Raw genomic sequence first — 27,376 nt, forward strand, 5'->3', positions numbered from 1 at the left:
GGCCGTTTCAAACGTATATGCGCAACAAAACAACCGGAACAAAGCATATGTGCACTTCAAATGTTGACAGGTGGTGCCAAATGGACCTTCAAAACTTTCAAGTGATTTATGTTACCATGAAAGTACAACAACACATTTCTCTACCTCCTTTCCTTACCAATGAAGATTGTTAAGCCTTTAAGTTTGGGGCATTCTGAGAAGCGACAAATAATACATAGTTATAGTTTTAATGTGTATTTTTATTATGAAGGAATAATGAGAATTTTATATGTTTATTATTCATTTGTCTTTTTCTCTAGGAACTCTATTTTATATTTTTTATATTTGTCCATATTTTTTTGGTGTGCTCATCATTTTCTTAGTGACTAGTAAGATAGTTTGTTAATAAAGAAAATTATCCTTTGTCATATATATTGTAAATAATTTCTTCAACTCATTGATCTTTGAATTTTAATGGTATTACTTCTGTACAGAAATTTTATATTTTGATATAATCAAATCCATTAACTTTTTAGTGACTTTTTAATACTTGACACAGTATTTCTAAAGGACTTAACTCTTAACCCCTTTTTAAATCACCCCAATTCTTTCAGTCCTTTGAGGCCTGCACAGAGTCACCAGTTGATAGAAGACGTGACGAAAACATAGCGCATGCCCAGAAAGAAGGAGCAGAGATGAGGACATCGGAAACAGAAACGATGGATGCAGTGACTGATGGGCTGTGCGGCCTCCAGAGGCACAGATGCATTATCAAGCCCTGACTGGCGTAGCTCAGTGGATTGAGCTCAGGCTGCGAACCAAAGTGTCGCAGGTTTGATTCCCAGTCAGGGCGCATGCCTGGGTTGCAGGCCACAGCCCCCAGCAACTGCACATTGATGTTTCTCTCTCTCTCTCTCTATCTCCCTCCCTTCCCTCTCTAAAAATATACAAATAAAATCTTTAAAAATTACAAAAAAAAATTAAAAAAAAAAACACTGCACCATCAAGTTCTCGGTCTCCAGCCTGGAGGAAGGGGCAGGGGCCATGCTAAATGCTGATGACAGAAGGTGGGAGCGGGGGCAGGAGGCAGAAGTAGGTCAGTGGTCCAGGAGGCCCAGATCTGAACAGCGACCCCCACACTGTGGACAAAGTGAAGCAGCATCAGCTGGCTCCTCGGTGCGCTCCGCTCCGGGAGGGTGCCGAGCTGACCGCGTGGCCGCAGGGTGACCCGCGCAGGGCTGGGTCGCGGGAGCGGACACGGCGGCTCAGAGAAACGCGCTGCAGAGACAGAGGGCTCTGTCGAGGGACGGGAATGTGGGACAAGGAGCCAGTGTAGGGGCAAAACTGCCGACAAGAAGTTGGCAGGGACCCTAGATGTTTGTGGCGTCCTGGCAACAGGACGGAAGCAGTAGTTCTCGTCGCTGTCAGATGTCCAGGGCGGTGAGAGGACGAGGCCCGAGGCAGGACCGCTGTGTGCATGGGTGACGAAGGGCACCTTCCTTCTACCTGCCTGGGGGCGGAGCCTCATGCTTCAAGGAGGTGGAGGGGGCAAGCACAGACACTCGCGAAAGTAACAGTGATGGGAGGAAGGAATGTACAACGAGAGGCAAAGGCGGGAAGTAGGTTGAAGGGGAGGTGAGTGTATTGTTCTCATTTACTTTTGAACAGCAGGACAGCATTTAGCATTGTTGTAAAGGCGTCTGGTTAAAACAGAGGGAGGGTGGAGCTTGGGGGTGCAGAGAAAACAGAGACGCTGAGCTGAGAATGGGGGGGCTACCCAGAGGTCAAGTCCCCCGGCCCAGAGGGTGACGAGCATCTGGAATCCATTCCATTGGATGGGAGTCCTAGGTCCCCAACGTTGAAGGTTCTAGGGCCCTCCCTCATTTGCTACGGTTTTAACTAAGGCCTTTTCATTTCATTTCGCTATGCCCTGTAGAATATCTTATAAGAGTCCTAGAAATCAAGGATTTTTAAACTTCATTTCCTACTGTCTCCTCCGAGTGTTTCAGTTACGGGATATTTAAACTTTCTTCTTCGTTATTTCTGATTTCAGTGTGGGTACCAGGTGTTTTACTTTTCTCTCTCTTTTCTTTTTCTCACGTCCAAGCACTCCTGCTTTATCAGACTCGCGGCCTGCCAGCTGCGTGACTCACCGTGCGTATTTAATTGCTTTGAAGGTGTTTGTGAGGTCCCCGCCGTTCTGGAACGTCTGCGACGTCGCCGCTATCATTTTGGCTTTGGTTTTGAAAGTGTTCAGGTTAAACACGACCCTTGGCTTGTTGGCATACTGGATCAGCGCCACCTGCAAGGGAGCGGGAGTTCGTTAGAGGTTGCAAATTACGTTACAAAGCATTTCTATTTGATCACTATCATAAAAATTGAAAGGGCATTAAGACGGGGGCTGAACGCGTAAGAGAATTATTTTTAACCTTGTTTGTAAGAACAGTCATTTTTCTTCCAGCGAAGTAAGTTGTTTGTCAGAGGCTGTAAGTGCAAAGCGACGGCACGTACGGACAACCAAGATGGTGCGCTATTGCGTGCGATTTGGTTCTCAAGGGCGATGGTTGTAAGATTTTAGGCACTGCCCTATAGCACTTTAACATCGATAAATGTTAGAATAAAGTCAGTAACAGAAAGAGAAACATGAGATACATTTTCTAATTGACAATGGCTGCAAACAAGAGCGGCCACGTCCGGAAGATAATGCATCGATTCGGGATAATTGTAGAGCAAGCGGAGAATGAGAGTTCAAGACAACCGACGACGGCGGATCAGCAACGCACTCAGCTGGGACGTGTTTCTGGTGCTGGGTTTCCCCTCGTCACACACGCGAGGGGCAGAGACGCTGCCTTTGCCCGAGGGGCAAGTGCCATTCGAGAGTCCGCTGGGAGGCAGGACAACCTCTGGACCGGACGTTCGGGCACGTAACCCTAACCCTTTATTTACCCCAAGAGAGTCAGACCCTTCTGCTGCTGCCCTGCTCTCCGCCCTGACAGCACCCCCTATGCCGAGGAGCGGGGCTCCCACGGCCGGGAGTGGCAGTGACAGGCCAGGGTCACAGGGCTCTGAAACACAGGCCGGGAGGTAAGACAGGTGGAGGGGCAGAGCCTGGATCTCTGAGACCCATCGGCTCCTCCCAGTGGATGGCAAAAATGTGGTGCTCCCAGACCCCCCTGCTCAGGGCACACTGTAAGGCTTGAGAGAGAGAGAGGGAAGGGACCGGAAAGAATGCTGGGGATTTCCAAGTCTCACGGGGGAGAGGATGGTGGCGCGTCCCGTGAACGGCCCCAGCACGTCGTGCGGGAACGGGGAAGGCGGGACAGAGGACGCGAGCAGACGCGGTGCAGCAGGACGGACGGAAAGGTCGCGTTGGGGTGATGAGAAGAGACCGAGCAAAACCACCGCTGGAGAGGAGAAGACGCATCGGGGCGGGGAGACAGGAAAGGGCACGGGCTCCGTACCAGAGACCCTTACGTCAAACAGGTCACATTACGGGCTAATCTGTTCAGAGACGGGGACAGACGGCAGACGCACGAGAAAGCTTCCCCAACAAGGGGTGTGAACAGGAACGCTCCCCAGGAACCAGGGCCACACTTTGTCTTATTTAACAGAAGTTTCTGGTAAAAGCCTACAGTGAAACCCTCATGGTTTGGGGGCTATAATCTCTTCTTGGTAGGGAGAAGCAAGGTCAATGGGGAAAAAGTCTAACGATTTTTTAAAAGACTTTGTTTATTTTTAGAGAGAGGGGCAGGGAGAAAGAGAGAGAAACATCGATGTGTGCTTGCCTCTCACTTCCCACTGGGGCCCTGGCCCACAGCCCAGGCATGTGCCCTGGCTGGGAATCAAACCAGCGACCCTTTGGTTCCCAGCCTGTGCTCAATCCACTGAACCACACTAGCCAGGGCACAGTTTTTTATAACACTGCATAAAAAGGCTGAAAAAAAACTTCAATACAGACGACTGAAAGGCACTTAGGGGAAAATGTCCCGATACTTGTCAGCCACTGTGGGACACCGGAGCACCAGTGGCAGCCCAGGGACACTCACGGGGACGCTGGGAACTGGCCCCTATTGAGAGCGGGTCAACACGCTGCCACAACCAGGACGACCCCTGGAACGGCAGAGCCAGTGAGGAGACAAAAAAACCCCCAACAACTTAAAAAATGAATGTGAGTTTAATAGAAGCCCTAAGCTTCTGATCTCGAGTTCTGGTTGCCTGTCTCAAAAAATAGAAAAGCAAATTAAAGACTCCGTAAAACACGGAGAAATGTTCAACATTATTGAAAAGACCTGTCCTGTATAAAAAGCAGGGTAGATTAGAATGTAGTAAAGGACTACAAAATAAATAGAATTATGCTGTGCACAGGCTTATTTATGAAAATACCAGAATTCAAGGAAAATTGTTCAGCAGCAAGGAATAAATGAAAGAAATTCATTATTAGCCCAGTGGGTGTAAAAAAAATCATATTGGATTTTAAAACACACTAATAAATTCATGGGTTAGGGGATGAAAAAACAAGCCACAGAAGGGGATTAGAGAGGATTAAAATGCTCTACCCCCTCTCTGGTGCCTGTGCCAGACCTAGAAATCCAAGTTCAAAGACCAGCACTGGGCCTGGTCACGGACAGAACAACTTGGGCACAAGCTTCGTGTAACGCTCGGGATCACCGTTCAACGCGGTGAACACGGGGACGGGACACGGGCAGATATTAAGACCTCGTACCCAGCCCCATTCCCTCAGGGCGGGGTGGGGGGAAGCTGGGTTCACCTGGGTGTCTGTGCTCCGTCCATACCTGCGTCTTGGTGGGGCCTATATCCAGGCCTTGCACGAACTTTTCCAGGAAGTTCTTCACCGCCTCCCAGGGGTAGATGCTGTTGGACTCGTCGCACACCACCACCACGTCTATGTAGGACGTGCAGGCTGCCCGGGGAGAGAAACCGAGTCGCGGGGATCAGTCGGAATCCCCACCGTGTGCACATGCGACCGAGCGACCCCGAGGTGAGGGCTTGGGCGGCATGCTGATAAATGGCCCACCCCCCTTTGGTGCAAGGCGCCCCTCAGACCCCCCGCGCCTTCCTCACTTACTCTGCACGGCCGGGGAGAAGCTGGCGGAGCGCTGGAAGTCGGGGCTGACGTCGGAGCACACGCCCGTTGCGTAATACTGGCTCCCGCACTGCTGCGCGAACAGGGGGCCGCACGTCTTCAAGAGAAGGAGGGCAAGGACCGAGCGTGGGAGACCGCTCCGTCTGGGAGCCCCAGCCTCGCCCCTGTCCTTCTGCGCAATACTAGGCATCATCGTCAGCCCTTGGAATGGCAGGTCACCGATGCCTCTGAGTGACAGTGCACCTGACCAACAGCGGTGAGGGCGGGCGGGGTTGCCTGGGCCGGATGGCAGCCTTGGGGGAGCTGGCAGGCTCTGGGACCATCAGGGATGGGGGTCAGCGTCGGGGGAGCCCACCAGGTCCCCCAACATGCTGGAGAAATGGGGTGCTTTTGTTCCAGGGACACCAAGGAGGAAAGCGAGTGCAGCATTCACTTCCTGTCACTTTGCACCTGCCTCTCAGGTGCTTCCCGTGCAAAATGCAGATCAGCACGCCCTCCCCCCCCCATTTTTTAAGGCGGTTGTGAAGAGTAAATGGGTCTCTAGGTATACAACCCCTAGAACAGGGCTGGGTAAACAGCAGGTCGCATGGAATTGTCAGCCAGCACCATTGTCGTTGCTGTTTGTGAACACCCAGCTCCACCTGTCCCTTCCATTGGGTCCAGTCAGCAGAAACCATAAAGCCCTACATCCCAAGGGCCAGGCAGCAGACCTGGAAGAACGCTGGGGGCCAGGTATAGACGGCAAGGTGAGTGAGGGGTTGGCCCCTCTGGCCCCGCTCAGGGGCCGCCAGATCACCCCACCCTAATCCTCAAGGAGGGGACGAGTTGTGTGTGGAAGCTCACTGTTTAAAAAAAAAAACACTCTGTGCTAAGCAACCACAGACGGGGTTCATGAACGGCCAGTCTGAAACTTTGCTCGAGAGCATTTCTTGGAGGACCGCAGAGCCCCTCGTTTTCCACGCCCTGAGGCCTCGCTGCGTGCGGCCGGCCCACGTCACGCGAGCTCCAATGCCGAGTCTCTCCACCAGCCCCGTCCCGCGCCTGCCCTGCTCAGCACTCCCCGCATGCCGAGAACTCCCGATGCCCTCCCACGGGAAATATCAGGTTAATATTAAAGTCGTCAGATGGAAAAGGAAAAAACTGGTAAGAGAAGTTCAGTCAAGATCTTGAAAAACAGCCACAAAGCTCACTGTGAAGCTGCGGACTAATTGCTAAAGCTGGACAGCAGAGCGTGGGCTTGGAAAACGCAGTTGGGAGAGGGGAAGGAAAGGTGTTGGACCCGGTTTAGCTGCTGGTAGCATGACCGAGGAGGCAGCAGCTGCAGGCGTCTTTCCTGCTCGGTGCGTGAGGACCGCCGGGTTTGCCCCGCGGAGCCGGTTCATCTCGCCAATTAGGGGAAAACCAGAACTGGTGCGTGTGGCCGTTCACCAAGTCACAGATACCGATTATTGATTCCCACACCCTCCCCACCCCCGAGCTGATGGTTCTAATCACCTTTAAAAAAATAACTTGTGAAGTATTCCAAAAAAATTTTTTTTAAAGCAATGGAAAACAGCATGAAGAAGTTGAAATCAGACGATGCCAATTGTTAATGCCAGAACCACATTCCTGCTGTAAGCCCAGGATTTAAGCAGGTTCAAAAAAATGTGATGATTGTCAGTCTTTTCCACATAGTTCTTAAGAGTATCTTAAGATTTTTGACCTCTTAGGCATATAAAAAAATGACTTTTTTCTTTCTTTTTTTTCTTTCTCTCTAACACACTCTCTCTCTCCTGCCCGCCCTCCCTCCTCTCTGCTCGCCACATGATTAAGTTAATCTCTCAAATTCTCTTCCAATTTTCTTTGACTCTATCTGAAGTTACAGGTTAAAAAATTCTGAATCAGATTCCATAGGAAATCCTTACGTCTCCATATATTTCTCTTCCTGAAAGTATTCCATTTTAAAGATAAACAAGCAAAAAAAGATGAAGGCAATCCCATTCTACGGACTTCGGGAAATCATAAAGCGTGGAGGTTCACCGCAACGTTCATCCACCCATTGATGCAACGCGTGTCATCTACGCCACACCTGACTCGCTCAGTGGTCCGCAGTCTGTCTGAATGCTAACGTCCACTGGAGAAAGTAGGAGGGCGTTGCTCAAAACTGAAGATATTTTCAGGAAAGTACAGTGATCCACACAGGCTTTTAGGTGAGCACGTCATAGATACAACGCACGTAAAGTCAAGCTTTCCAAGACTACACTAACACGCAGTACAACCAGGACACGCCTGTGAGCGCTGACGGGGATGGGAGACACAACTGGGCTTTTCTTTGCCTGTAACTTTCTTTTGCCAGTGTGCGAGGGTTTTGGGTTTTTTATACGGTCCAATCTTTTCAGCCATTTTCTGTGTCATTTCTTCTGCTAGTTCTAAGCTCAGAAACTCTTCTCTCTTTCAGAAAGTGACCGCTTTCTTCTACTGGTCTACATCAACTCTTTAATCCACGTGGAGGTGGGTTTGGACGTGCAGGTCATTAACTGCCCGGTTGGCCCGGGCCACCTGCTAAGTAAGGCAATGTGTCTCCCCGATCTGCGGCGTCTTTTCTCGACATTCTAGAAAGCATGGGAGAGTCAACACTGACACGAAATAAAACGAGGCCGAGCCCTCGCTAATCTCCGGTCAGCCGAAGCTTACAGGAAATGGGTCAAAACAATAGTGCGCTTGGCTTTGAACCCTCCCGTTGGGACCAGCGGAGCCTAGCGCGCGAGTTCCTGCGGAAGGAGACCTGTGGCCCGCAGCGCTGATGCTGCCAGCAAAGGCCGGGCCCCCTGTCCAAGGGCAACGAATCCGGGTTCCTCTCGCTCCCCCTGTTCACAACGTGCTGTGGCAGGAACTTGGCCGAGCGTCTGAAGGCGCCTCCCCATCCACACGCTGTCACTTCCCAGGGGACAGCCAGGGGGCACGACCGATCAACGAGCAAGCTCCTGAACCTTGAGCTCTCGGGTGACGGGCGGGTGGGGAGAACCACTGACTCCGTCCCTCCCGGAGGAGCAGGGGGGGATCTGAACAGGGAACACTCACGAGAAACCCTCCGGTCCCCACGTTCCTGGCGAGCGTCAGGCCGAGGCTCATGTTGGTTTTCATCTCGGTGATGTTGGGGATGCTTACGGACGCTGTCAAAGGGGAAAAAATAAATAGTGACTGTTTCCGTACGCATTTAAAGTTGTTTTTTATTATTTAAAAATTTTTTTTAAGATTTTTATTTACTTAGTTTTAGAGAGAAGAAAGGACAGAGAAAGAGAGAGAGAGAGAGAAACATCAATGTGTGGTTGCCTCTCACACACCTCCTACTGGAGACCTGGCCCACAAACCAGGCATGTGCCCCGACTGGGAATTGAACCAGCGACCCCTCGGTTCACAGGCCCGTGCTCAATCCACTGAGCCACACCAGCCAGGGCTAAAGTTGTTTTTTAAAAACACCCATGCACACTCAGGTGTGACTGTAGTGTTTAATTCAGTGTCACAGACTCAGGAAGAGGGTTGGGCGTGGGGAAAGGGGAGGCCCTCAGGGACCGCGGCTCACCTGCCCTCAGGAGACTGCAGGTGCACGTCACTGGGGGTGAGGGCTGGAGGGGCAAAACGGATTGGCGTTTAAATTTAAAGTTGGCGAAGTGCCGGCCAAACAAAACACAGCCGAGGACACTAGTCTCCAGTTTGCCACCCCCGCTCTTTCCAAGGTCACGAAGACTCTATCTGGTGCTTCATTCTGGGTCAGAAAAGACACCTGTGAGCTTGTGCTCTGAGCTCGTGCTCTGCGGGAGACTCCGGCTCACAGCAACGGTGAGAGAGTTCGGAAAGGAAACCCCGAGACCCGCCCTGGTGAATAATAAACACGTTTCTCCGACCTCCGCCTTGCCACCGGACCAGTGCCACACCCCAGGCTCATCCTCCAGTGGCTATCGGCTCTCGGACATGGCAGCTCTCCTCCACGCCGTCCCTGACGTGTGCTCGCTGGTCTCTGCCAAGCCAGCCCTGCCCCTGTCCCTCAGCCCTCGCACCCCGGGGCCACCGATTTAAAACTCGACCCTCCTGCTCAAGCCTCCACACTCAGCCCAGGTCCCAGCCCTGCCTGTGCACACCGTGTCCCCTGCAGAAAAGACAATCGCACTCGAGCTGCAAGCTCGGCTCCTCCCTGTTCACCGAAGGGTCCTCCCAGGATCCCCGCTTTGCTTGGTTTCCGGAGAGAGCAGCGCTCTCTCCAGGGCTCACTTCCCAGCGCCGGTGGCCCTGTCCAGGGACTCAGCTCTGCACTAATCGTCACCCCCTTCCTACCTCCTCCTTCCACTCTCCTGACAAATAGGGCCATCTTCTTGTTGGAAAGACCTTCCCTTAACCCCGCTCCCCCATCGGACCGTTTCCCTAACTCTCCTCACCGCTCAGCTGGTGCAGACGGAGGCCCAGGCTCACCCCAGCCCCTGGTCGCTACACGCCCGCTCCCCCCCACTTGGCCACCTGCGTTTCCCGTCAGCCCTGTTGGGGGCTTAGCCTCCGGACAAGAAAGGTGCAAAATGTGATGGCATGGAATGCAGCAAGAAAAATGATACAACTTCTATGTGTATGTTTTTGTTCTTTTAAACGTAGCACTTTTATTTAGGAAGATAAGGTGCCAGTGCAGGTATATAGTCAAAAACGATTCTATACCAAGTGTTCGGGAGTCAGAGGCAACAGGCAACACGAGGGGTAACAGAACGAGGCCTTCGAGCACCCACGCCTCGGACACGTGTTCAGACTCAGGCGTGTGTGTGTCGTCTGCGTGTCAGCCACGGTGAGGGTTGACGATGCCTGCAGAGCACCACCCCCCACCTCCCCACATGCCTTAAATAAGACGACCCTCTGCACTCGGTGGCCGTGCCCCCCACCTCCGGCGTTTGGCACGATGGACACTCGACCCACTTCACCGAACACGGGCTCACTGAGTCCCCACGACCGGGAGACACCGTGCGGGACGCCAGGTGGACAGAGACGTGTCCGAGCTCCCCGGCCTGTGCCCAAGTCCTGGCCACCGCCTCGAACCTCTCCCTCCCCTCCATGCCCACAATGGGGTGTCTCCCCGACCCGCACCCCGGTTCCGCCCGGCTCCGACCCCTCCGTGCCGACTCTTCTGAGTGATGGGAGTGACCGAAGTGGGTAATTTTTACTTGCACCGGGAAATGCAGTGTGGAAGCCTGACTCACGCAGGTTTTCGGTCACTTTTAGGAACTTTTTGCGTTAACGGAGAGCATCTGAGATGTGGGTGGTAAACAGCAACTCCAAACATTGCAGGTAACTCCCGGTCGTGAACATTTTTACTAGAACGACATCATTTGGACAGAGGCCTTCCGAGGTCCGTCCTAGGACTGACCTCCCTACACTTCAAGGTTTGTTTGAGGGGAGAGAGAGGTTCGCGCAGCCGCAGATTTCTGTCAATAATCAGCAAAACAACCCCAAACGTCGGTGGGATCGGTTCACACTCTGCGGGGTGGAGGGTCCAGCAGGCCACCCGCTTCCCACACTTTGTATCAACTTGGGACTTCAAAGTGTGTTGGGAATTTGGATGCAGTGGGGCCCCATATAACTGGGAAAAAGAAATACAGGCAGCCCCGACTGGTGCGCTCAGCGGGTTGGGCGTTGTCCCCAAAACCACAAGGTCCCCAGTTTCATTTCCCAGTCAGGGCGCAGGCCTGGGCTGCAGACCCAGTCCCAGGTTGGGGTGTGTACGAGAGGCAACCGACTGATGTTTCTCTTGCACATGAATGTTTCTCTCTCTCTTTCTCACTCCCTCCCCCTCTCTCTAAAAATAAATACATAAAATCTTTTTCTTTTTTAAAGAAATACAGGCAAAAAAAAAGCTGTCTGCATTTCTTTCAGACAGAACTATGATTGGATTTGCTAGTGTTTTTCAACCGTGCCTGTAACAAATCAGCTTTGGTTACGTGTAAAACATCGCATCGCTCCTGAAGAACTTACTTTGCAAATTGAGCTTTTCACAGGTCGCCGCGGGCCGGTCAACAGGACATCGGTACACGTCCCCCATCCGGTTCTCAGGGAAGCCACTCCAAGGTGAGCCGATCAGTAACCTAAACACAGGATTTTGTTCTCGTGAGATCTGAGATGGTAGCTCATGTTTCTTCGAGGGACAACTGACCACAGAACAGTGGGAAAACACATCTACCGCAACTTCCATGTGTACTTAGTGAACGGCTCTTATTTGTTCAGCTATAATTGGGTCTGTGTCCCCTAACCCCAACCCTTTCCTCTTTGCTGATGCGGAGGCTGGAGGACCGCCTGCTGTCTGGTCCCAGCTCCCTGGGAGGTCTCTCTGACGCAGCGCTGACCAAGGCGGGCATGGTGCCAGCCACCAAGGTCAGCCGTGAATGTCACTTTTTAGTTGTCTAGTAGCGACATTCATAAAATAAAAAGCCACCCGTGACATTACATAATACACTTTAACTCAGTATATCAAAACCAGCATTATTAACGAGTTATCTGGCATTCGAGCTGTTCCGCAGAAAGTCTCTGAAATTCAGGGTGTACTTCCTACTTAGGGCACGCATCGATACGGACGAGGGACATTTCTAGGGCCCGTGGCCAGTGGCTCTCCCGTGGTCAGCCTCACCCCAAAGAAGGGGACAGAGTTAAACCCAAAGGCAAAAACTCCTATTTGTCAAGTGCTTTCTGTGTCCTGAGAACTTCCCTGGTGTTTAGGGAGGAGATGAGTTATCTACATGGCTTTGTGTTTATTGTTTCTATAAGTGGGTCCTCAGCAAAAAAAAAATACAGAGCAGCTATGTTTGCGGCCGGAGCACAGGATACGGGGTCCGCAGCTGGCGCTCACGCGCGCCCTGGGCTGGTTTCACTTCCCTCGGCGCGTCTCCGGTGGAGCCCGCGGCTCCCCGCGCCACAGCGCGGACCGGAAGGGTCCTCGAGACCCTCTGACTTCTAGAAACCGGAGCAGGGGAGTTGCTCAGCAGCTCCAGTAGTTCCCGAGGAAGAATCTTCGATCCAACTTTTTTTCTTTGTCAAAGCTGGGAAGGATTAGATCGTGTATCCAAGATGCTTATATTCTTTCAGGATCCATGTGCATAAATGCTTTAGTGTTATCAGTGACACCACCTGCGCCCTATGCTACCTGACGGGGTGGATTACAGAGGGTGCGGGCACACTTCTGTTTGCGAAACGTAGTGGACCCGCTTAAAATACGCAGCAACGCAAACAGTAATCATACAAATGAATGGTAAGACGTGAAAATGGTCACCGGATAAAGGAGGGGTGTGTGTCAGCATTCTTAGCCGAGGGGACGGGGGGACACAGATCATTCTGAGAGACAGTTCATGGCTCAGGAATACGTTTGTCCGCTTATTCATCTTACAGAATTATCCTCAGACTAGTATTTCGTAGAGCGCTCTCGAATACTTTGATTCAGTTAGCGTGGATTAAGGTCAGAGTTGAAAGAGTCTTCTCCCCCTGAGCAGAGCCCGCGGCATAACCGACCTGTTGAGACCCTAACCGCAGACAGGATCACTAGACCACCGGCACGTGGGTCGGGGGTTGACAGAGCAATCTCAGTGCTGGCGCCCAGGAAGTCCCAGAGTTCGTGGTAGTGACGGGGGGATTGGCACCAGGCCCGCGAGGGCCGCTGGGGCAGAGCTCGCGTCCTTCCCACTCACGTGCCTCGGACACTCCGTCCTGTGAACGCATCTCCTGGCTTCGCCTGCCCCAGCCCGCGGCCTTCCTCCCACAGGGGCCTGCCGGCGCGACCTCTGACTTCTGTGGGCTGGGTGCGTCTCCAGCAGAGAGGCACACAAGGAGACAGAGGCCCCAGTGCACCCCTCCCACGTGCGCTCCTCCCCGAAACTCCGAGTTCAGCTCAGGCACTTTCAACTCAGGTCCTCGGCCCAGTCAGAGGCCCTCTGGCTTCTGAGCCCCCACACAGCCCGCGTCCTGCCTGGCAAGGTCCTACGCTTTCGCCAAGTCTGCCATTCAGCACCACCTCCTCCAGGAAGTCCCCCCGGCTCTTCTGCGTGTGGGCAAGGGGGCCTCGCTAGGGCCTCCACACCCGGGGAGTCTCCCAACCTGTACCGCTGGCCCTGGCCCTGCCTGCCCGCCGACTCTGTCCCTTCGAGGGGGGGCGGGGCCACGAGACCAGGGCTTGGGCAGCCGTGCCAAGGAACTACCAGTGGACGAACGTACGAACGACAAAGCACGTGAATGCAGAAAGGAACAGACGATGCTACGCTGGTATTTAAAAGGACTCGCTAGGCTGAGGAAAAGTTAAGTAGAAAAAAAATTTTTTTTGCATTATTTATGTATTTTATCCTCGCCTGGGAACACTCCTTCATTGCTCTGAGAGAGGGGGGAAGGATGAGAGAGAAACATCGATTGGTTGTCTCCTGCACACACCGGACCTGGGGTCAGAAGTGCTCTGACCAGGAATCGAACCCACAACCTCTCGGTTGCAGAACAATACTCCAAGCAACCAAGCCACACCAGACAGGGCTTTTAGCTTAAAAAAAGAAAACCTTTTTAATGAAAAGTCTCACTCTGCTCTCACTGTCCGAGGTAAAGGTAAAAGAAATAGGAGGTAACCCCAGCCGAGCTGGGAGGAACGCACGCTCCCACTGGCTGCCCCGCCGGCTGCCCCGGTGAGTGAGCTCCGCACGCTGGCTCCGCAGCAGCAGGGCTGGCCGGGGGGTCTGCAGGGAGCACCGGGCGCCTCCCGGCAAGAAGCGGCAGGCGGAGGGGCGGCCCTGCCCGGGGCCTGCCGGGAGCGGGTGTGAATTCCAGTGGATCTGAGGAAAGTGGGCACCGGGCGTGAGGCCTCCCAGCACCATCGGAGTTCAGGTGCCCACCGCCGGGGAGAGCCACGGGTAACCGATTCCCAAGCCCAAACTCTTCAGCCTCTGCTGTTTCCCCTTCTTCCTCCCGGCTGCGAGGCCTGGCGTGGGCCCAGACTGGGAAGGCTGTGTGACAGCTGGGTGGCATTCCAGAGCCTTCTAGGGGTCGAAACACGGAGCTGTGGCCGTGTGCTGCAGGGGACGCACCAGCCCAGGTCATCCTGTGCGAGCCCGTCCGCCCCGGGGGAGGGGGGGGCCAGGCTGTGCCAGCTGCAGGCAGGTAAGAGCAGGTGGTGTCCGGACAGAGCCAGGTGTGGTCAGGCCACTGCCCATCTGTCCCCCACGGCCCAGGGGAGCCGGCCGAGGGGCCACGGTTGCGTGTTTCTCATCTAAAACTTACCCACGGGCCCCTCGGGGCTTCCGGCAGGCAAGCCGCACCGCTGGCCGCCTGCTCTCTCGCCGACAGAGCTCCAGGGCCACGCGCTGCTTCCTGCTGCCTGGGCCTCTCCCAGGCACCCCCCCACCTCACGGAGGAGTCGGGGCGCCGGCCCCTCCGCAGGCCCTGAGGGCGCGGCCCCCAGCCACCGGCCAGGGAGAAAGAGGCAGCTTCTGCTCAGTGTCACAGCGAGATGGGAAAGGTCTCAAAATTCTCTCAAAGAACCCTTGTAGATCTGCCAGCAGTCTGCCATTTGACATTATTATTATTATTATTATTATTATTATTATTATTATTATTATTTAGAGAGAGGGGAGCAGACAGAGAGAAACACTGATGTGAGACAGAAACACCGATTGGTCCCCTCCCGTATGCGCCCTGCACTGAGGACCAAACCTGCAACCCAGGCACGTGCCCTGACCAGGAATCGAACCGGCGGCCTTTTGCTTTGCAGGACGACACCCTGCCCACCGAGCCACACCACTCAGAGCTGTATTAAGCCGTTTAAACTCCCAACACAAAATGCTAGGAAACAGTGGACAACCAGACCACTCGGGTGGCCGGCGGAGAACCACCGGGGGGTCCTCGCCACGTGGGACACAGTCTTCAACTATCGGGACCCACACAGGTCAGCCGCCTGCGGGTCACGCCAGCGCCCACAGAGGACGTTTCCGAAACCACCGCCTCCTCCTTCCCCGGCACGGTCCCCAGCAGCCTCCCCTGGTCACTTCCACGCGGGGGCCTGACGTCAGCCGTGACTGCCCCGACGGAACTGCGACATTCTTAAATTAGTCAGACGGGAGGAGGAGGGAGGATGGTGTATTTATCCAGAAACATTGTGATCAACGGTGGCAGGCGGAGCCACATGCACAGAGGCGGTGACGAAGGAGGCGATGGGGTGAGGGAGTGGGCGAACCCCGTGAAATGAGGCAGGGTCCCTCCCGAGCCACCGACCCCCCCTTGTCGCGAGTGGGCACACGGACTGCAAGAACAGTTGTGTTTGCTGAGTCTCTCTGATGACACAGGATCCTTGTCCTGCAGTGAAAGTGGGAGCTCTTCCAAGACCGCTTAAAATAACACTCACTGTCCAATTATCTCGTGGCAAAACAGTCATTATGGAGCGTTCCCAAACACAGCCAATTTGCCCGCCTCCACTGGAATTCAAAATCCTTCCTTGGGCTGGTAAACAGTACTTAGGGTGGCCCAGGTCGCCTCAAACCCACCATCCAGGGGCTGTTATAAATACCCGCCTTTGGCCTGCGGGTCTCCCGGCTCCGCGAGTGTGCCCTCAACACTAGCGGTTTTTCTGCGGATCATCGACAGACGTAAAGAGCAGGGCAAGCCATGTGTGCTTTGATTCAGCCAACGCTTGCTGCGATCCTATGCGCTGACCTTCTGCACAACTCCAGGGGGCCCCCTTCCCACAAAAAGGGCGAGCCCTGGCCATGGGCGTGGTACAGTCTGGGAGGCTGTGCCCGGGGCCCCACCTACCGGGGGCCAGGCTGGGGTCAAAGCCCTGGGGGCACAGTATTGAACTAGGTGCTCAGAGCTCTCCGGCCTCCTGGAGCTGAAGTTCCAATGGGAGGGGGAGAGAATGAATTTAACTCATGAGTGAAGCACGGGGCGACCTCTGGAAACCCGAGCAGGATGGAGTCGGGGGTGTGGGGCCCTGGAATTCTTACTGGAATGGTCGGGAAGGGTCTCACGGAGAAGGTGACACTTGGGCAAAGACTCGGAGGAGCTGGAGGACTAATCCGCAGACGCCGGAGGGAGAGCAGCCCAGGCTGTGGCTGGGCCGGCGTGAGGGCCAGGGGCCCGTGGGGGGAGACGCGGTCGGGTGGGGGGCGGGGTAAGGACTCCACTCCCCTCTGAGCGGAACCAGAGGCCCTCGGAGGGTTCGGGGCACAGTGGCGACAGGACTGGACACATTCTAGAAGGATTTGAATGGCTGGTCTGCATCGGAGCAAAGGTCAGGCAGCTCAATAATCCGGGCAAGGGGTGGTGGAAGGTGGGGTGGCTCCTTACAACAAGGGGAGAGCGTCCTTATTTTAGGTGTATTTCGAAGGGAAGGCCACCAGGAGATGAGGGTTTGAATTTAAAAAAAAAAAAAGTCAAGGAAAGTAACCAGCATCAGATAAGGAGGGTGTGGTCCTCCCTGGAGCCACACTGAGGTCAGAGGGCCTCGGGGGAGGGGCTGCCAGGCACCCGGTGGTGTTTCACGCGGGATTAGAGCCCTGTGGTTCACAACACCCGCACGAACGTGGGAGACCTTAGAGCCTGTAGCACGTGAGTGTTGTGTCTCGTACGGTGGAGTTCCGAGCCCTGGACAACACGACGGGTGGGTGGGGGGGGGGTTCCCCAGGGTGACCGGCCTCCTGACTGTCACCCGAAAGGAACTGACGGTGCAAAGAGGCCACCTGGAGGACTCTGCGTCTCCGGGAAGCAGGGAGACAGGTGGAAGGAGAGAGGTCACTTTCAGCTCTGGGTTGGGAACCGTCGCTGTTGTAAACAGAACACTCCAACTGCTCGGTGCTGGCTGCGAGGCCCTTTGCACAGCTGAGCCTCGCTGCCCCCCCTGAGCCCTCTCGGGCGCCCGGCCGGCCCCCTCCCCCAGCGGGACAGCTGCCCGCCGGCTGCTGCGGACCTCGGAGCCGGAGCCCCGCTGCAAGGCTCGCCACGGTCCCCCGAAAACCCCGGGGATCAGCGCTGGTGCTGGAAGCAAAGGAACGGATAAAGGCAGACTCCATTACGTGCGCTCCTCCGACGGGCAGTGCTCCCGGAGGGAAAGCCAGAAGCCGAAATACTCCGTTTGAAGCCTGTGGCGGTGCAGGCTCAGCGTTCCCGGGCCCTCTCGGCAGGAGAGAAGACGCGACTGTAGAGCCGCGATGTTTTTATAAACCAGAGCCCGTGGGCAGAGCCTTTCCACGGGGTGCTTTGGCGGATGGTGGTTTTCATCCAGGATGCGGACTGGGAGAGCGACAGGGTCACGAACTGCTTGTTGGTGCACCGACACTCTGTCTGTACGGGCATCAACTCCTGGGACTTTATCGCTTCCTTGGCTGCCTCAGCCCTGCAGACGCCCTGCGAGGTCGGGAGCCCTCACCGGCCCTGTTCTCCCACCGAGGAGCCAGCCGAGAACCCCAGCGCTCCCACTCCCAGCCCTCGAGTCTCCCTTCGCACGGGCTCCGCTCGGGCCTCTGCCGGGGAGGGGGGCTCCGTCCTCCCGCCACGTGGGCCGGGAGCCGAGGGGCCGATGGTCCCCCCACCCCCGCCCCCGGGCCACACAGCTGTCCCCAGGGAAGAGGGAAACGGCCCAGACACCTGGCCACCGGGAAGGTGGGGGTGTGTCCACCCCGTTCACTTTGTACGTGAATTTTGTTCCGGAAACGGACATGCAGGTGTGAACAGGGAGTGAAGCCCAATGTGGTAAGACAGGTGAGGGAGGCGAGCAGGTGCCCGGAGGTCGATGAGGGTCTCCCCTCGGACCTGCGGGGCAGCGGCTGTCTCCCACACGGGTCACAGGAGACGGGTGTGTGCGTGTCCCCAGGTGTCTCACCAGTCTGTGCCCAGGGCGGAGGCCCGGAGAAGCAGGGCAGAGCAGGGGAGATGTACCATGCCCTTTCTACTGCAGACTTTTAGTTGCGAGGAACGCCAGGAACCATGGACACAACGTAACCACAAAGACTATTTTCACTTAGTGGGAAGAAAGACAACTACGGTGTGACGGATGTCGCCGAGTCAACGCTGAGGTGGTGCACGGGGGCAGGAAGGCGCCTGGGCCCATTGGGCCTGCCCCCACCCCGCTGGCCCAGGGGAAGTCGCTGCTGGCGGGAGACCAACATTCTGCGGCATTCTATTCATTCTACGGCAAAAGCGCTATGGTTGCTGATAAAAACGCTGAGGTTTTCAGGCTTGCAGTCCAAGCACAAGAATATACTACAGCCAGATTTCTAATGCCTGTACACGACAGAAGCATTGGGCTAAGTTAAAAGGTAGGGAAGTAACTACAGGGAAATGAAAGAGCGACATGGAATTCACACGTCCAGGATTCAGAGCCCACGCAAGTCCCGTGAAGAAGCGGAGCGAGCGTGTGGCACGTGGCACCTCTGACCACCTGGTGGCAAGAGGATGTCACTTTGAGAAAGAAACACAAGGGGTGATTCTGGCCGACAGGTCAAAGACAATGGCACGGCTCTTTCGGAAAAGGGACTGGGGCAGGGTTCACGGCCAAGGAGAAGGAGAAACGAAACGATGGAAGCTCATCCAGGACAGAGGAGAGGCAGCGGGGGAGCGGGGTGGACAGATGCAGGGAGGGGCCGGTCCCGGGGAGTCCCAGTGTTCTTCTCCCCGGTCACGGGTGCAGGTCACGGGTGCACTGCGCACAGAGAGCACCTCCCCCGGGCACGGCTCCGAAGCCCTTCCCTCTTCCTCTCTCCCACGGCGCCCAAACGCCCCAGAGCAGCAGGGGGACCGCCGTGCTCCAGAGACGTGGTGTGACTTTGCCAGAGTCGCTCTGCTCTTCCCGGTGACGGGGAGGGTAAACCCTCGTGCTCTGGCCCGTGACTTGGGGGACAAATCCCTCTCCGCGAGAGAGCGAGAAGACGGATGCTGACGCTCACCTGTGCTCAGGCCAGGCCGCACCTTCTGCAACAGAGGTTTTGATTCAAAATACTAACGCCCTGGCTGGCGTAGCTCAGTGGATTGAGCGTGGGCTGCAAACCAAAGCATTATAGGTTCGATTCCCAGTCAGGGCACATGCCTGGGTTGCAGGTCAGTTGCATGCCTGGGTTGCAGCCCCCAGCAACCACACATTGATGTTTCTCTTTCTCCCTCCCTTCCCTCTCTAAAAAAAAAAATACTGGCGGCGATCTGACTTGATGAAGTTTATATGAAAACGACATTTAAACATTATTCATACGTGCCAGTTACATTCAGTCGCTCTCCTCCTTGGATACTGATAAAAAAGATGCACACTGAGCACATTGTGTCTCTGTTTAGCATTCATCTACCCTGGACCTACTGTTTATTAGCTCTGCAATCTTGGACACACTGTCTAATCCGAGTCTCAGCCCCCTCATTGGCGAACAGGGTAATGACTTCACAAAGCTCTCACAAGAACTATGGGTATTAAGTGTTTGATGAAGAAAGAATACTCGACAAATTCCAGGTACTGCTCTCACCACGGGACACCACGTGACAACCCCTGACGTCTGGTATGGAAAGGAATGTTGCCTCTTTATCCTTTACCCAAAATTCTCTTACAGACAATCTGTTCCATTCACAGCACACACAGAGCTTAGTACATGTTTTCTCAATAAGTGACAACCGCCCCACAAGCTCATGTGCAGGTGAGGCCGTTTCTTGGCCAGGACACGAGTCCCGTCTAACACTTCGCTTTTCCCAAGGAGCGCGCCTGCAGTGGTTGTCGCTGGAACAAAACCCCCGCAGTTCTGCCACTGGAAATACCCCCGCTCCCAGACAGCCCTCGTCACACAAGTGACTGCGAGGTTCCCGTGTACTTGAGTCACCAGATGAGCTCAGCGTGTCCCTGGGACAGGCCTCTGGGTAAGACAGACGGGCCTAGCGTGCACCCTGGGAGCTTCCAGGAACGGGGCTGCACACGCACCCCCGCTCCCTGTGGCACTGCGTGCGACGAGGACTGCAGCACCTGCGCTGGAGCAGTCTGGGTGTGGGCGGAGGGGCGACCCCCGGGCCGACGACCCGATGACCCTCAGGCCACAGCGCAGCGGGGGGAGCGGACCACAGTGGTACTTACGCACCGAGGGGTGCGCCGGCGCTCCGCCTGGGAGGGACCCTGCTTGGAACTCATCGGAGACCCTTCAAAAGGTCCCAGAGTTCTCAGAGCCACGCCGCCACTATTTCCAGAGTAAATTCCTCAGGTAAGAAAAGCACAGTAAGCAAAACCAGTGAAACGTTTGCTAGCTAACGTGTTGTAGATGCCAGCGCAGAGTGTGCCCATACATTCTCGGGACCAGGGGGGGCCGAGTGGAACAGCCTCAGCCGTACTCGAAAGACAGCGAAGTGCGATTTTTGGGGGGAACTCAGGCTGGAGCAGGAGGCCGGCGGTCGGGGGGCACAAGAAGGGCAGGAGACGGGGCTGGGAGACGGAGCCGGGGCCCCATGAGATGCAGTGTGAGGCCGGTCGGAGAACATGGAGGAAAACGCCGCCGAAACAGCAGCTTCCAAACACTCAGTCGGAGGGGAAGGAAAACTCAGGGGTGTGTGTGTGTGTGTGTGTGTGTGTGTGTGCGTGTGTGTGTGCATTACAGATGCAAGGCTCACAGGGAAAAAGCTCACTGCGATGAGAGGAATTCATAGCAATTTCGCTTCCTGGGTCTAAAGTGACCTTGGCTGGTATCAGCAGGAAAGTTGATGTTTAAACAGCCCGCCTCGCACCCACTACCTCCGCAGCGTCCTCAGGGCTGTCCTAACTCAGGAGTGGGGGAAGGCACGGGGCCAGCTGTCCGGACCAGCCGGTCATCCCGAGCCCCAGGTGTCCTACCAGGTGCCTTTGGCCGGAGAGCCAGGGTGGACACTTGTCCTCCTCGGGGGTCACGTCAGCCCTGGAGGGAACGCCTGCTCCCCGAGGCCCTGCCTCCGTGGCCCGTCACCGGGGCGGGTCCAGGCCCAAGAGGGATAGCAGGAGAGCAGCGCCTGCAGGGTCCCAGGGCTCGGGAAGGGAGCATGAGCCGTGAACAGTGAGGGGCACTGAAGTGACACCCACAGGGAGGGTCGCCCACGGCCGCCCACTCTGCCCAGAGCTCTGCCCCGCCGATTCCCGCCACCGCGCATCCTCACCGCCCAGGTCTGCGCTCCGTTCAGTACTCTGCACCTCACCTCCTCCGGCCTGCGGCGGGGGGTGGGAAGGGCCGGCCCGCGGCGCGGCCACTTCTGCTTCTCTGCAGCGTGAGGCCAGCTCAGGGAAGGGACCCGGCCAGGCCTGCCGGCCAGGGCTTGCTCTTTCCTGCCCGCGGACACCCCCAAGGGGCTCGCCCTCGGGGCAGACGGGGACTGGCCTTTCCCTCCCTCTCGCGGGGTGGGGGAGCTCACACCACCTGGTGGCCGAGCCCAGGCTCCAGGGTGGAAGGCCTTGGAAGGCCCCACTCCGCGCCCCGCCAGAAAGCTCTGCCCGGGGGTGAAAGCAGGAGCAGCCCCCCCACCCCACCCCCACCAGTTAGTTAATGGCAGTGCCTCCGCTCCTGACCGCCTCTGTCTTGTGTGTACTCGACTCTCGGGGATGTCCTGACAAGGCCAAGGCGGGGCTCAGGAATGTCTGGTGTGCCTGGACTTGACCTCACCCGCATGGAGTCTCACCATAAACCGAGAATGCACTGGCCTTTGAAGAGTGTTCTGCACGCCAGCGGGAACCCCGAAGACAGAGAGGAGATGGGGTGCCTCTCACTCTTCCCAGGCCCCTGCCCGCTGGTTTCCCGTCACCTCGTTGTCCCTTTTGGTCTCGCCCAGAACTGCCCACGGGGCTGTGTTCCCTTCCCACCCTCAACAGGCTCACCGACCGTTTCCACCCCATCTCCGATGGACGGCGGTTCTTTCTCTTAGGGGGAGCCTGTCCCAGGAAAGCTGTTCTCCCTTACAAAGGATAACCTCCAGCTGAACGGCAGGCTGTCCTCAGCAAGGCCGCGCCCAGCAAGAAGGCCGTCGGAGTGCGTCGGAAGGTCGCGCTCAGCCCCTGCCTGCGCCCGCCACTCGGCTGGAGCGCACTTGGCAGGTAGGGGTCCTCGGGTGAGCCACTGGGAAAGGGGGCTCCCCTCGGTCATCCAACAAATGATCACTGATCCCCCGCTCTGCGCCAGCCGGCACCCTGGGTCCGGTGTGGAGGACACACGCGTGAACGAGACAACACCCCTGAACCCAGAGGCCGGGAAGAAGACAGACAAGGAGCCGCTGAAGAAGTAAAGGCTGTTCCCCACAGTGGCGACGGCTCGACAGAAGCTCCGTGGGCATGAAGCGCTGCGGAGTGACCAGGAGAGGGGTGGTGAGCACTGGCCCGTTCGCACAGACGGGAGACCCCGGGGCCGAGACAAAGATGCGAACCCGCCGGCCAAGGGGAGACCTCGGGCGGACCGGGCCTTCTGGGACAGAGGCACGTGCAGAAGCTCCGAGCAGCGGTGACCTTGGTGTGCTGGGGACAAGAGCCAGAATTCTGGGAGCCCCGTGAACGGGGGCGAAGGGGTCAAACGGGAGACGGGAGTGGCCGATGGAGGCCAGCCCTCGAAGGGTCCCTTAAGGAACGTGAGCTCATGCTAGTTGCCGCGGACGGCCACCGAGGGGTTTAATCTGGGGAGCGACAACACTGAATCGAGCTTTAAAAAGCTCGCTCTGGCTACAGTGAGGAGAGTGAACAGGGGTCAGAAGGGCGGCGGGAGGGGGTGGGGAAGCCGCCGCCACGGCACCTGCAGGGCTCGCGGTGAGAGACACGCTGCTATGCCGTCCTGTCCATTGTGGAGGTCGGGTCAGCAGGGCGGGCGCGTGGGTGCAACGCGGGAGAGGGGAGGGGAAGGGAGGCGTCAGGGCTCTGCGGCCTCATCAGCTGGCGCGGAAAACCGGGTGTTTGTTCTTCCTCGGTGGAGTTCGGCACAGGTGGGCCTGTGGTAGGCGTGGAGGCGGAGATGTCTGGTGCGGGCCTCTGCCCTCCCGGGGAGAAGCGGGGTGGCTAGGCACGACTGGGGGTCACTGGCCAGTCTGTGTGCCAGGTTCCAAGGTCGAGCCACGTGCTTCGCGGCCTCCTTAGGGTTTACGGTTCTCGCGGGAACTAGAGACTTGTGAGAGATTCCCTTTCTTTCTCTCAGACCCCACATGATGACAGGGCGTGGCTGCTTTTTGGGTCTCCAGCCGAATCGCTCTTGCTCTTCGGGACGACTGACGAACTTTCTGCACACACACACTGCTTCCCGCGTCTCCGGAACCACACCGCCCTCTCCAAGGGTACCACTGTCCCTCCGTCCCCCCACCACAGACAGCCATGCTCCAAAACGGGGATAATCCGTATTCTGTTTCTTTGAATTTACTTCTTCAGAACACCCAGCATAAGTGCACACGGGGAAAAACAGGGCATAAATTACAGCTCTCATTGGGCAAGCCCACTTAACCTCTGCACGGAGCTGTAGAGGACCCGGGACTTAAAGTTCCAGGTGAGTCTGGGGCAGCCCCGGTCGCAGGGGGTGAGGCTGCACTGGCAGGGTCCTGTCCACCAGGGGGCACCCACTCTGCCAGAAGAGGACCTACAGCCCTTCTGCCCAACGACACCTTTCAGAGCCTTCTGGGTTTACTGCCATAATTCATGCCAAACAAACCAGCAATGGGAGTGTGTATTTCCATATCCCCGAAGCCGGCTGTGTATGGGGTAAGGCAAAAGGAGGTTTATGCTTTTTCGTATGGAAAATAACACAACAACTAATAAATAGCAATGCAAGAATAAACTGTTTTGCACAGGCACAACTACACACCTACTTTTGCCCAGCCTGTATAAACGTAACCATGGTTTATAAATGTGGCCACTACTCAGCGTTGAAACACTTAGGGCACTTTTGGGAAAAAAATGAGAGATGTTGAAGGCGCTGGAGAAACGTACGTCTGTGACTTCTGCACGCGTGTTTGGGGGGACCGTCACCACAGGAGGCAGGGAAGGCCGGCGTGGAGTGAAACCAGCGGACCCAGCCCAGGGGAAGGAGAAAATTCAAAGGACAGTTCTATCATCTAGAAATGGCCCAGGGGCACCCTCGGCTAACTGAACATTTATGAGGCTCAGTAGTTACCAGTGCACAGAGAAGGAAACAGAGATAAACCTACCGTCTATTACATGGTCAGAACTGGTGAAATTATGAAATTTGCTGTGGAATACTTAGAGAAACTTTTCTATTCAGGTTCTTAGAAACTGGGACTCTGCCATCCCACAAATTACCAACCTGAGTTATCGACTCTCAAAGAAAAATCCTTCGTTTGAAAACATCTGTGGCCTACTCATCAATAATGTGCTCCGGCTCCAATTTCAGCAAGCGAGTGCAGCCCAACATTAACCACCCTTCATGTCTCCGCGGCAGGAACCGAGAGGAGCGCGCCCTTACCAGCTGCCCATTGGGCTGACGAGCTGCTGCACCGTGTAACCGAACTGTTCGCTCGAAGGACCGGAAAACACCTTCGCGTCCAGGAGACCCACATTGTAGGCTGCGCAACAGTTCAAAATGCCTGGGGAGACAAACAGAAACATGGCCCATATTTACAATGTGGGAATGTACGTTTTGACTATAATTCTTTTTTTTTAAAGATTTTATTTATTTATTTTTAGAGAGGGAAGGGAGATAGAGAGAGAGAGAGGGAGAAACATCAATGTGCGGTTGCTGGGGCCCGTGGCCTGCAACCCAAGCATGTGCCCTGACTGGGAATCGAACCTGCGACACTTTGGTTCTCAGCCGGTGCTCAATCCACTGAGTTACGCCAGCCAGGGCACATTTTGACTGTAATTCTTAACGTCTACTTTAAAAACAGCGTAGTTGATGCAGTCCTTCTCCTTATCAGTTTACCAAGACGTAGTAGATACCGCTCCCGGGCACTTATTTGGGGCCGGGCACCACGCCTCAGGTACTTGATGGGCCTGACTCACCATCTCGTCACCCTCAGAGGAAGCCCCAAGACACGGCTGCTAATAGCTTAGCTGCGTCCCAGAGAAGCCCCAGGGCCCTGGGGAAAGCCTGACTCACGGGCGGGCGGGCGGGCGGAGAGTGACAGGGGCGGGGATAGGATTTGAGCTCGGGGCTGTCTGGTTTTCGAGAGCTTGAACTTTGCAACCCCAGTATCCCCTCTCGGGGTTTTTAAGTGACTTCAGTCCTGTTATTGGTCCTTTCTGACAGGGAAAGTCCGAGCCGCCCGAGGGCAGGGTCAGAAGGCTGCTTCTGTTTCTGCTGAACCCCTGGAAGACGGCGGCGTGGCCGCTACAAAGTGTCCAGCAGAGGAGGGAACGGAGTCCCCCCGCCCGGACGACCGCGTGGCTGGCTTCCCCGCAGCGGAGACCACTGCTCGGGGCGAACGTGCAGGGGGAGTGGACGCCGCTCTCGGGCGCCAGTGGGGACGGTCGAAGGTGGCTGTGCTTCTGGACCCTTCTCTCTGGGAGCTGCAGACACGACCACTTCCAAAAACAAGGACCAAGAAGGGCGCAGCCTTGATGGACGTTTTTGGAGAGAAAAAAACTGTTTCTATGGAAACAGGAGGAGGGGAGAGAGTCGAGTAATTCCAGCTCCCTCTGCACCAAGACTATTGATGCCGCTGTCCTCCACCCCGCCCCCCACGCTGCCCCCCACCCCGCCCTCCATCAAGAGGAAGAAGGGTGCCTGGGTCCTGACGGTCTGTCGAGACAGGACTCTGCTTCCTGCCATCGAGGTCATCGTTTAGCTTTGCAGACCCGGAAGGCAGGGCGAACGCCTTAGCGCCGACATCCAAGCCCCGTCCGTGCGTGTTGTCACAAGGGAGCAGCCCGCTCCCGGGGCAGCCCCGAGAGTGCGCGCTGCGTCCTAAGTCTGGGGGTCGGGCACCGGAAGCACAGAGGACAGGGCCGCCCTCGCTGTGCGGCACTCCGGGAGCCGACGCTGTCCGGGCTCCGGAGGAGTGACGCAGTCACCGATGCCACCGAGGACGCTCTGGGGGCAGAAAGGCGTTCCCTCTCTAGGTGCCCAGATCACTCACTCCACCCTGGGTCTGCTCCCCCCAGAGAGCACAGCCCATGGATTCTTAGAAGCTCCCAGGAAGAGAGCAAACGACACTTTTGAAATACTTGGTAGCAAAACCCACACAGGTCTACCTTTGCAAATTTTCTCCCTACCGCCTGCTGTTCTGATGTACTGCCGCTCACTTTCAGTTTCTTGAGAGACAGAGAGAGACAGACAGACAGACAGACACTGACTGGCTGTCCCACTCACTGATGCATTTATTGGTTGCCTCTTGCAGACACCATGACTGGAGATCGAACCCACAACCTTGGTGTATCAGGATGACGCCCTAACCAACTGAACTACCGGCCCAGAGTGATCATTTTTACTTTTAAGTAAATAAAATGAAAAAAAAAATAAAATAAGCGAACACAGCATCAAAGTAAGCACAGAACTAGACCAAACGTTCAGAAAACTGGCACTTTCAACAAGCAGTCTGACACCCCCCCATTTCACAGGCTCGAAAGTGCCGCTGAAATGTGTTACGGCCACCTAGCACACTAGCGATGCTTAGGGAGACGGTGCCGAACTGCTCCCCCACTTTGTAATGTCTAGGGGCTGGAAGACCACGTGACTGTGTGTATGATGGCGTGTCATTTCCCCCATTAATTAGACCCTGGCAGACCTGGTAGTGACACGAAATCATGACAGAGTTCATTGTATCATCTGGCGGTTAAATTTTATGATATATGTGTGCATATAGTGTGTGTATATATATTTGTGTATATGTATATATGCACTCGTGTATGTGTGTGTATGGATATGTATATAATCTAATACACATATAATATAAACCCTGAGGCCTGATCGATGACTGAGCAGCTCGGTGTCACCTCTTCAAGGACGTGGGGCACATGTCTCCTGCACCCGGTGGGACCTGGGCCTCAGGAGCTGCAGGAGCGTTGGTGGGAGCAGGGACGCAGGACAGTGAGCTGGACACCACAGGGTCATCGGGACGGGTCAGCAGTCGCCGAGACTTGGGGGCAGCAAAGGCCCCCAGGAGAGGGGTGCCCTAGGGTCCAGCCAGGTCAGGGATTGGAGAGGCCAGGTATGACCTGTTCCAGGGCAAAAACCTCTCTCCGTCTGTGGTTCTGCCAGCTGAGAAGTCGAGCCCCCTGCTGCTAGAACACCACACTGTGGCAGCATGTGGTCGGCATTTCCACTTCCAAAGGGAGGCCGCAGAAGGAATAAGGGCTCTCTGAGTCTGAGAGAGTTTAACCTGGCAGGTCAAATGCCTTCAGGGGTCAAGGCCTGACCATAATCCCCC

General features: G+C 55.8%; 1 protein-coding gene across 1 annotated transcript in view; it reads right to left on the reverse strand.

Annotated features, from left to right (window-relative positions):
* Positions 1 to 27,376, reverse strand: part of ITGA2 (integrin subunit alpha 2) — an 80,047-nt gene that overhangs the window by 39,374 nt on the left and 13,297 nt on the right. Inside the window, exons 2-7 of the mRNA XM_045839904.1 lie at positions 24,475 to 24,595; positions 11,069 to 11,178; positions 8,144 to 8,235; positions 5,066 to 5,180; positions 4,773 to 4,900; positions 2,133 to 2,281 (exon numbers count right to left, since the gene is read on the reverse strand). Of these exons, the coding sequence (XP_045695860.1) occupies positions 2,133 to 2,281; positions 4,773 to 4,900; positions 5,066 to 5,180; positions 8,144 to 8,235; positions 11,069 to 11,178; positions 24,475 to 24,595 (715 nt within the window). The remainder of the gene's footprint in view (positions 1 to 2,132; positions 2,282 to 4,772; positions 4,901 to 5,065; positions 5,181 to 8,143; positions 8,236 to 11,068; positions 11,179 to 24,474; positions 24,596 to 27,376) is intronic.

This window comes from Phyllostomus hastatus, unplaced genomic scaffold (genome assembly GCF_019186645.2).
Source record: "Phyllostomus hastatus isolate PE091 unplaced genomic scaffold, TTU_PhHast_1.1 phas_contig_329, whole genome shotgun sequence".
NCBI lineage: Eukaryota > Metazoa > Chordata > Mammalia > Chiroptera > Phyllostomidae > Phyllostomus > Phyllostomus hastatus.